The sequence below is a fragment of the Rhipicephalus sanguineus genome, chromosome 4, assembly GCF_013339695.2.
Source record: "Rhipicephalus sanguineus isolate Rsan-2018 chromosome 4, BIME_Rsan_1.4, whole genome shotgun sequence".
Classification (NCBI taxonomy): Eukaryota; Metazoa; Arthropoda; class Arachnida; order Ixodida; family Ixodidae; genus Rhipicephalus; species Rhipicephalus sanguineus.
The window spans coordinates 40,667,233-40,677,514 of record NC_051179.1 but is presented as its reverse complement, the minus strand read 5'-3'; the positions used below and the strand labels follow the sequence as shown (position 1 = coordinate 40,677,514).

Here is a 10,282-nt window from a genome sequence, read left to right as displayed (position 1 = left end):
CGTGTTGCTTTAGGGACGCCGAGAAGAATGGAAATGAAGGAGCGCTTGCCCAGCCAGCGCCAGGTCTGCTGCCATCGACAGAGAAAAGAACACTCGTAGGAGAAAAGGGAGGCAAGCGGACAACAAACGAAGAAAGAAGAGCGCGACATCGAAATAAGAACAACCGAAGCCAACAGCGGCAACTTGAACGGCGAGCAAGCCCCTCTAAAAACACCCTGGGACGACGGAGCGGCGAAAAGCTCTACTACGACGTACGCAGTTCCCTGAGGGCATCAGGGCAGGACTGCTGACAGCTCCCAAGTTATTGTTTTTTATTTTTTTCGTGTATTCATGAGTGCTATTTCTTTCTGTTTTTCTTGTACTTGAATTCTTCTTGCTAGAACTGAATCGTAGAAAGAAAGGTGTAGCCGTGTTTTTCAGTTTTCTGGATGCAACCAAAAAAGAAATACAACTCGACGGCGGCAAATATTGGTCTGTGGCCTCTCTCGCGTTTCGGCTGGGCGTTCAGATGTCAAACGATGTCAAAACTCGTCGTTCAAGCCACAGAACACCCAAAGAAACACCAGAAAACAATAGCAAACCGAAATGAATCTCGAGCACAAAAATAACAAAACAGTTTGTGCAGTTGTTCATAGATGGCGCTACCATACTGTCAATTTCAATTTTCTTTTTGCGCGTGGTTGGAAGGTGGCGCCAGTGGCGCCGCATCTCGGCGAGTAGGCGAAACACTCAGTCTACTTCGAGGAGCCGTTGGTGCGGTTCGAGTGCAGGGACTCGACGGGTGATGATGAAAATGCCGGCGAACGTCGCATCTCGCTACTGCTACACGACCGAAACGGGCAGTCCACTTCCAAATGAAGGTACGGAACGCATGCGACAGCACTTGCACTTCTAGTTACTACGTCTTTGAAGCGGCACCGCCGCATGACTTGTTTCCGTGCTGCACTGTTCGTGGCGGGAGAGTCCGGCTTGTATGTTTTGATGGGGCTGGCGGTACTCTAGCCAAAGTATCTGGTCTAACCAGGCACATTTGGTCGTTTTCCGTTTGTGACGCATGACTACCAAGTGCAATCCCTAACTGTCTTGACGGGGGTGTCCGTCAACTCCGAGAACAACGTGTTTCGGTTTCATGTTGATGCATTGCAGTGCGTTGACAAGGTGCCTTTAACTTTGTTGACGGCTAAATTTCAAGCAAGCTCACATTAAAGTCGTCATTTCATTGCGGTTAACCCTGGCGGAGCTTACATACCGTGATATGTGATACAATTAGTGCACTAAGACCAGCGCAGCATTTGAAATGACGACGTTCGTTTTCGCAAGATGTATTATCATCAAAACACCAAACGAAACACGCTTGCTTGCTGAAAGACACAACTTGGTCGCTGCTTTTTTTTTTACTGTTATTCAAACAGGAGGGTACAGTCTGTGTTCTGTTATTATTATTATTATTATTATTATTATTATTATTATTATTATTATTATTATTATTATTATTATTCCTCTTTACATCTCCGTGTGTGATATATCTCGAATAGGCACTGTCCAGTGGTCTAGTGTCTCCAATAGAGTTGAATGGCTCACAATACCAGAATAACAGAGAGCTGAACTAGTTGGTAAGTATTCATTCTAAAAAGACAGGGCGTGCAAACAAGGACACAAGAAAGAAGTCAGGACACCACAAACGCCGACTAACAACTGAAGAGACGCACAACGGCTGAAAAGGAAAGAAGGCACGAAAACTTATCTGCGCATGCCCATGCAACAGGCGAACCTATCAATCCGGCACGCGTGGCGGTCTACGTTGAAGATAACTGTTCAGGCATTTGATTTCATCTTTCTGCAAGTTAATTGACGGTTGGCTCACGCATGCGCTACCACTCACCAAGTCGTGTGAGCACAAAATGAGTGATAGCTTTAACGCACAGGTTACACGTCTTTTAGATGTAGGGTATCCTCGTCATGCAGTGGCCAGGGTCGCTGAACGTTTAAAGAAGTCTATTGTGTTAAGTCCGAGCATGGTTGCAGAAAACGATAAGAAGAAACGTCTCGTAGGTATACCGTACATTCATTGCGTGTCTCACAGGCTAAATAAAGTAGGAAGTAGATACGGCGTTAATGTTGTTTTCACGGCTGCCAATAAGCTAGTTAAGATTTGTGCCGCTGTGCAGAGGAAGAATGAGCGAGTAAAAGACAAGAAGCGGACCGATATTTGTTTCGTAAAACACACCAACAAATTCACTGATTGCCGTACGAGTGTGGTGTATAAGGTCCCTTTCAGCTGCGGTCGCTTCTACGTAGGACAAACGGGCCGATGCATTAACCAGAGATTGTTGGAACATAAGAGATCGCTAACAGGAGGCTCACCTTCTAATCTATCTTTACATTGTCGAGATTGCAAGTGCACGCCAAAATTCGATGAATGCGCAGTGTTGTACCGTCATAGAAATGAAGAAACGCGCCTGATGATTGAAACATGGCATATCGAGAATAGTGGTAGCGCATGCGTGAGCCAACCGTCAATTAACTTGCAGAAAGATGAAATCAAATGCCTGAACAGTTATCTTCAACGTAGACCGCCACGCGTGCCGGATTGATAGGTTCGCCTGTTGCATGGGCATGCGCAGATAAGTTTTCGTGCCTTCTTTCCTTTTCAGCCGTTGTGCGTCTCTTCAGTTGTTAGTCGGCGTTTGTGGTGTCCTGACTTCTTGTGTCCTTGTTTGCACGCCCTGCCTTTTTAGAATCACAATACCAGTCAAGTCATAAAACGGATAAACATGCGATCTTATGTTCCCGGTCACGGCGGCCGCATTTTCGGTGGGGACGCGAATGAAGCGAAAGTCCGGCAGATCCCACGACGCATTGTGGGAATCGATTGCATGCAAATAATTTAGCGAGGAGCTGCATATGCCACATTTATTGGCTTTGAGCCAAGTGTTACGAGAGGTGGATATACGTCGTTTTGTGAATTGAGTAGTTGTGTGCATACCATGGGCTTAACAGACATCGACTTAGCTAACTACTGTTTTCGGCGCCATGCGATGCCTTCTACATTCTACAGGTTTTACTGTACTTTATCTTAACCTGCTGATTAACAATGCACCGTTGATGTCATAAACAACTTCAATACCGTGTTAGACGTCATCTGTTAATAACAAGTATGAGTGCAGCCGAGTGCTTTCAGCGCAAAGTGCATGGTAATGTGCTTGTGCTAACTCTGATCAACTGCACGCCGAAATATAGCATAGACGTATGAAGTTAGGTTTGGTTTGTTGCACCTGTGGGCCGCGCCTCACTCTTACGATGATTCGGAAAGCGAACAAATCGCGTGATTTCACAGGCAAAAAAGACCGTGGAGCAAGAGCAGGTATCAGGAATTCACATGACAACTTTGTGCTCCCCCTCCACGCTGCCACAAAAAAGCGGAGAATCCAAGGGGATGCCGGGAATTCCACCATCAACACGTGATCGCGAAAAGTGACCACCCTGGATCCGCGCAGTGCCTCAGCTAGGTGCAGTAAAGAGTACTGCGACCTCAGTGCATGCTGCCCGATGCAGTGAAAACCGGGAACAAGTGCATGCTTTCGTTGGCAATCGCGCATCATCATCCGAAAAATTGAATTCTTTCCTCGACAAAGACACCGATGTCGTGCTTACACATTCTTTGCTGCGCTTCTGGTAATGTAATAGGCCTTTCCTTTCCAGCGTATCTGCCGCTTTCTTTAAGGAGGCCGTGTTTTTTTTAAATATAAGGGTGCATCCGCGGTTCCCGCATAAGACGATTTTACGTAAGACACGTGGGCGCCGCCACCTTGGGCTGTTAAACGATTGTTTTCTTATTTTTGTATATCGCAGCGTGAATTGATAAGGTCATGAAACGTTGAATGCACCAACCCAACAGTTTTCATGCGTTTACGTCCACCGGAGGACTGATCGTTTAGTTGTTAAACATAAAAAACGGTAAGATTAACAGCTCAGTATGGCGGCACCTAAACCCATTCGTAAAATGTCCTCTCCGATTTGTTACACACCGCTAAACTATGTTCCTTTGCCCTCTCGTTAAAGCAACGACCAGCCTGACATATATATATATATATATATATATATATATATATATAATATATATATATATAATATATATATATATATATATATCTTATATATATATATATATATATATATATATATAACAATAAAGTGCCAACAAAGGACCCGGAAGTAAAAGTTGAAAAAAATCAAGCGCGTAGGAAAAATTGTTCAGTAAAGGACTGACGTTTCGGCCGCGGCACCGGCCTTCGTCGGAGTGACGGATGCACCGACGAAGGCCGGTCCCGCGGCCGAAACGTCAGTCCTTTACTGAACAATTTTTCCTACGCGCTTGATTTTTTTCAACTATATATATATATATATATATATAATATATATAACATATATATATATATATATATATATATATATATATATATATCTATATATATATATATGCATGCATGTATATACCCCTCCGCATGACCAAGAGAATTTGATAAACTTGTATTTGCATGCCCTTTAACACAGGTTTTTCTTTGTGTATCATTACACACATGTAGTTACAGGAACCAAAAAAAAAAAAGAGTGTGGCTCGTGTTGACCGATGTGCATTTACAGCGTTTGTATTGGCTATCCGAAATGCAGTTGGAAGCCCGCGCCCTTCCTGTGTAGTACTTGTGCCTCCTTTGTGTTTTTCGCTCTGTTCTGCGAAAGTCAAAGATATAGTTGGTCTGCAGTGCAATACCGAGAAACGATTTTGTCATCAAGCCGTGGAGCGAGACTGATAAGAAGTGAATCGTATCGCTCGTAAAAAACGGCGACGACCTGTATGACCGATGTTACGTGGCGGAAGTGATAGAAGGGCCTTTGTTTACTGCCTTGGTTTTCCTTCCACGTTGTTAAAAGGGTCCTGAACAACTTTTCAAAGCAATTATCGGATGACGTCAGTATCGGAGTTTATTGCCTGCACGAATCGATTGCCGCGAAAATTTCTCGAATTTGAGAGTGAGCGGAGTTATAGGAATTTGTCGCACGCTTTAAAGGGGTACTGACACCTTTTTTAGAAGGCGAGTTTACTCTGCCATACAAATCTCCTGTATGCAGAGACGGCTCTGAGCAAGTGTGAAGCTCAGCAAAGGCTGATAAGATATTTTATTTTGATACTAAAGTCAATATTTCCATGGCACACCTACCGACATCGACACTAGCTAGACGTCAGGCTACAGTACTAATTCTGGTAACTTCACGCAGCAGTCTGGCTAGTTGTGATGACGTCAGGTACCAAAACATCCAAGATGGCTGCTTGTGCGTTGTTACGTATGGAGTAGGGCCCCTCGGGTACGCGGCGTAGTATACGAGGTCGTGGCATCCCACCGCTGCCACCACTGTTAGGAATGAGGTTGCGTGGCCCATCGCTATCGTGCTCGGAGTAGTCAGTAATGGCAAGGTGAAGAAGGAAAAGATTTTATGTACAAACTATTTACATAATTTTGCTACCAGGCAACATGACTGCCAGCCCGACCACGTCGGCTGGTTCGACTCCGTTCGAGTCGTTCTCCTTCTCCTCTCTCCCTGATCGATGGACCGGCACGGCCTTAAATCCCCTAGCCGTCCATTGTCCAGCTGACGGTCCGCCGGTCGCAGGTGTTGACGTTCTTCTAGTCTCTCGACCGTCCGCCGGCCGCAGGTGTTGACGGTCTTCTAGTCTCTTGACCGTCCGCCGGCCGCAGGTGTTGACGGTCTTCTAGTCTCTTGACCGTCCGCCGGCCGCAGGTGTTGACGTTCTTCTAACCTGTTGAGCGTCCGCCGGCCGCAGGTGTTGACGGTCTTCTAGTCTCTTGAGCGTCCGCCGGCCGCAGGTGTTGGCTCCTTTTTGTATGTTGAGCAGCCTTTCCATAGCTGGGCAGCTTTGAAGAACGACTGGCGTCAGTTGTTGGGACCGGCTGGGTGAAGACGCCGTTTTTCCCCGGATTGCAGACAAAGCATGCAGGGGTTGATCCCTGCTTCCACGTTCGATCAGGTGCTCTGGCACAACAGCGTCACCAAAACATTCAAAATGGCTGCTTGTGCGTCACCAACGGAGCCACGGTGCGCAGCGGCCGTGGAAACGTCACTATGTATTGTGCGCGCACGTGACAAGAAGCTCATACCGAGCTTGGCCTTTCATTTGACGCAAGAAAACGACAGCTGAAAATTTTCGTGTCAGTACCCGTTTAAGCGTTTTCTCTCTTCTCTCGTCCCGACGAGCGCGCTGGAAGCTATACAGGGAGGGATGGCTCGGGGAAGGAAGTTACGTCAGCGCGCGTCATGACCTTGAGAAACATGATCGCTCTCTCCCGTTGTGATTCCTGTGCGCGAGTGTAGATATACTGTGTTATTTTAGCAGACTACGGAGCGCGGCGCCGGAACGTGGCGGCATGCACCCCGTGGCAAGAAGCGCATCTGGTCCAAACGCCGCTCTTGATTTATCCAAGGAGGATTAAAAAAAAAAAAAAAAGGTGCTGATGTGCAATTGCCTCGTGAGTGAAGCCAAGAATTTGCCTTCTTACTAGTGGCAAGATAAAACGTTAGCATATATAGAGTAACATATATACGATAGCGACGTTAGCGTGTTGCGAAGAGAAAGCAGTGTATTTTTGCTCACACGCCCTACCAGTTTAATGCGCGTAATTTGTTGGGATATACAGTGCTCGACGTGTGCCTTTGTGTTACAACAACATCTAGGCAGAATTTATTGGAGATCAACTCATTAATACTCACCTCGATAGGTTATACTTTCGCCTGGAACAACGATTTCTTACCTTATAATTAGCCTAGCCTTTACATGAACACAGCAAAACCACTTTTTGTCTAAGCAAACACCACCCGAAAAGATCATGTTTCCGGGACAAACCAGGGGCGAACCGTGGCTTGACCTTTGCCGGTAATGCGTCGCAATAGCGTCCACTCCAGCATTTATAAGAATCCTTCTTGGATTTATGTCCGCTATAGGCCAATAGCAGGCTATGTGTGGCTTGACGTCAAACAGCAGGCGTCGGCAGCTCCGTATAGATAGTGAGCACAGGCCTCGAGCACAGGGCGCCCGAGAAAATGGCAACTTCGCGCTCCGCTTCTTAACTCTCCTTGCCACGCACGACTGCAAGATTTGGGTTAGATGTTCACACCAACATCTGCTTTCCGCAGGATGTGCTTTTTAACCAAGCCCGAAGGGTGGTTTATGAACCCTTTAAAAAGGGAAAAAAAAAGTGATATTGATCGTGCGATATCACTGACCTATCAACATGACGAGCTCTTTTAATGTGGCCGAATATAACTTTCGCACTTTTATTTGCGGTTGAAATGATACCCACGTTTTTCTTTGTTTATTTCTTAATCGCACTAACGTGAAGCAGTCGTGATTCGTTCAATTTTATCGAGAACGTTGCGAGAAATCAGGTGAATGCGCTTAAGGGAGATCACCGGTGCCTGCCGTTTCGACGCGAAAGGTCCTGCAGGGATAGAACTTTATTTTGGTCGCGTAATGCGAGCTGCCAGTTTTAAATGGAGCGTAAATTAATGCTAGCCAAGGTGGAAAGTAAGAGGAAACGGAAGTCCCCCGTGCACGCGATATTTGCGTGTAGCATACACCTTTCTGGGCGCATGGAAGCACCCTTGGTGCCGCCACTCAAAGGGCAAGCACCCTACTGAATACATACAAGCCCCCCCCCCCCCCCACACACACACACACTGAAAGAGTAATAATAATAATAGTAGCTGGGGTTTAAAGGGACACTATAAAGGCAAATAATTTATGTCAGAGTGAAAGCTCAATGTATGACAACGTCTAAAACGGCAATATTATGAACAGCAGTGCCCTACTTACCGAGAAATTAAGCTAAATGTATCACACGATGAGCGCCATGAGCGGCACATTTTGAAAATGATCCCGATGACGTGATAGAGTTCGACTACAATTAATCACTCGTAATCAAACTAGCTGCAATAAAAAAAAACCTTCCGTGCATCAAGAGACGTAATAAAATGCTGCTTGTTCATTTCTGTTTGATTCATGGAATAAAGAACCTCTTTGGCGTTGCCATGGGGAACGGCGCGCGTGGTTCAAAGGTTTCGTTTTCGCCGAACTGCGCTTCGCCCGGCACCCTGCTTCTCTCACGCGGTCGCGTCTCAGTGGTAGTTTCGGTATCGCGCACTGCTGCGTGTGTTTTGCGCGCTCGTGAAAGTCGCTCTGGCAGAAAGTTCGACAAAATGCCGCATGCGTGTGATGTTGCCGGATGCCCGAATGGCGCACGCCGCCAGTGCACGCCGCCGCGCAGTAAAGGCGGGCAACGTTGGGCACGGCAACAGTGACGTGAGAAACATTTCTTTCAGGCGGGTGATTTGAAGTGCGCTAACGCGATGCGGACCACTAAAACGCGGTTTTATTTCAAAATAAGCATTTCCTTGGCACAAAAGTAGCACTACGAGGTTTCCGGACCGTTATTTCTACAATCAACGTCGACTTAATATTTGCATTTAATGTCCCTTTAACGTCCCAAACCACGATATGATTATGAGGGACGCCGTAGTGGAGGGCTCCGGAAATTTCGAGTACCTGGGGTTCTTTAACATGCGCCTAAATCTAGCATGAAAAGACGCGAGGGGGCTGGGGGTGGTGGAAGGGGTGTCGCTAGCAGCAACTTTGAACTTTGATTCTAAGGGCGCGGTCGCGATCGCGGGCGCGCGCGCTATCTCGGCCGGCAGCCATCAGCGGGCAGTTCGTGCTGCCGCTGCGCTCTCAACGCGAAGACTGTGCGGAAAGAGCATCTCTTCCTGGAGCGGCCGTATTCTCTTACACCAGCGTTTTGTAGAGTTACGCGAGATCGGATCCAAAAGAGTTAGCGGCCAGCCTCACTCCGTGTAACATTAGAATTTGTTGCTATCGCATTCAATGCTTCGCCGTTGCGGTGAAACTGTGACTTTTTTCTTAACGCTCCCGCATTTAAATGGCCAATGTCTGCTCTCGCCGTTCCTGGGTACATATAAACTGTCAATCACCTGTGGCGCATACCCGTATACCTCGCCTCATGGTATACAGGTATGTGCCACACGTGTCTGGAGAAACGGGTTTGACGACGTACTCAACAGGATTTTCACGTTATTCGTGTCATGACCAGACACTCATATTCGTCAAACCCTCTTACCCAATTCCATGCCAATTTTGGTCTTCACTAAGATAAGGAGGCGATCACGAGATCACCCAGACGTAGGCGGCTGCATAGATAGATAGATAGATAGATAGATAGATAGATAGATAGATAGATAGATAGATAGATAGATAGATAGATAGATAGATAGATAGATAGATAGATAGATAGATAGATAGATGGATGGATGGATGGATGGACGGACGGACGGACGGACGGACGGACGGAAAGAAAGAAAAGAAAGAAAGAAAGAAAGAAAGAAAGAAAGAAAGAAAGAAAGAAAGAAAGAAAGAAAGAAAGAAAGAAAGAAAGAAAGAAAGAGAAAGAAAGAAACGCGCAAAGTGCCTTAGGTTCGCTAAGAAATGCTTCACATTTAACAATAATTACGGTCTACCCATTGTAAGGAATGCGGTTGCGCACCAATGTTCGACTCATGTGTTGTCCTGGCTAAGCACAAAGATAGAGACGTTCGAGAGATTTTTGAAACTCAAGCTATCTCTCGAAATAGTGACACGTGTATTAGTGCCCCATCAATTGACCTGTCAAATGAGATGAGGAGGTGTACTATATAGTACACCTTGAGCATTCTCGTATACGTGTCTTGAAAAGTAGTATAATTAAAATCTGTGGTTTTAAGCATGGGCGTGCACACGAGGTGGGCTGGGGGCCCGCCTTATCACCTAAGGAAAGGGGGGGGGGGATGTCAAGTCTGTTCCATACTATCACTCTCAGTCTGGCCTGTTCCATCATGCTTAAAGAACAGGGTTATGACCATGTAGGTTTCCGACGATAATGGCGGCCGAAAGCCCCAGGTGTTGCATTCCAAGAACTAAATAACATATTCAGCGCTAGCAGACAAGGACGCAAGAGAGACGACACCACGATGCGCTAACTTCAACAACTTTAATTCCAGGAAATACCAGATATATTTATCTATGCACAGAGGCGCCACATAAGTCCAAACATTTGCCAACCAGAAAGGCCGTCTCCTCACCTAACAGGTCAATTGATGGGGCACTCACAGTCCCATCATGGAAAACTATAGTTTTCCATGATGTGACTGTGAGCAGCCG

General features: G+C 46.3%; 1 protein-coding gene across 2 annotated transcripts in view; it reads left to right on the top strand.

Annotated features, from left to right (window-relative positions):
* The first annotated feature begins 727 nt into the window (after window positions 1-727).
* The window catches only part of LOC119389805 (urease subunit alpha), a 111,578-nt gene continuing 102,023 nt past the window's right edge, over window positions 728-10,282 (top strand). The window contains exon 1 of one of the 2 annotated variants that reach the window (XM_037657192.2): window positions 728-860. In XM_037657192.2, coding sequence (XP_037513120.1) covers window positions 855-860 — 6 coding nt within the window. In that variant the 5' untranslated portion in view covers window positions 728-854. The remainder of the gene's footprint in view (window positions 861-10,282) is intronic. The other variant, XM_049414550.1, reaches the window with a different exon arrangement.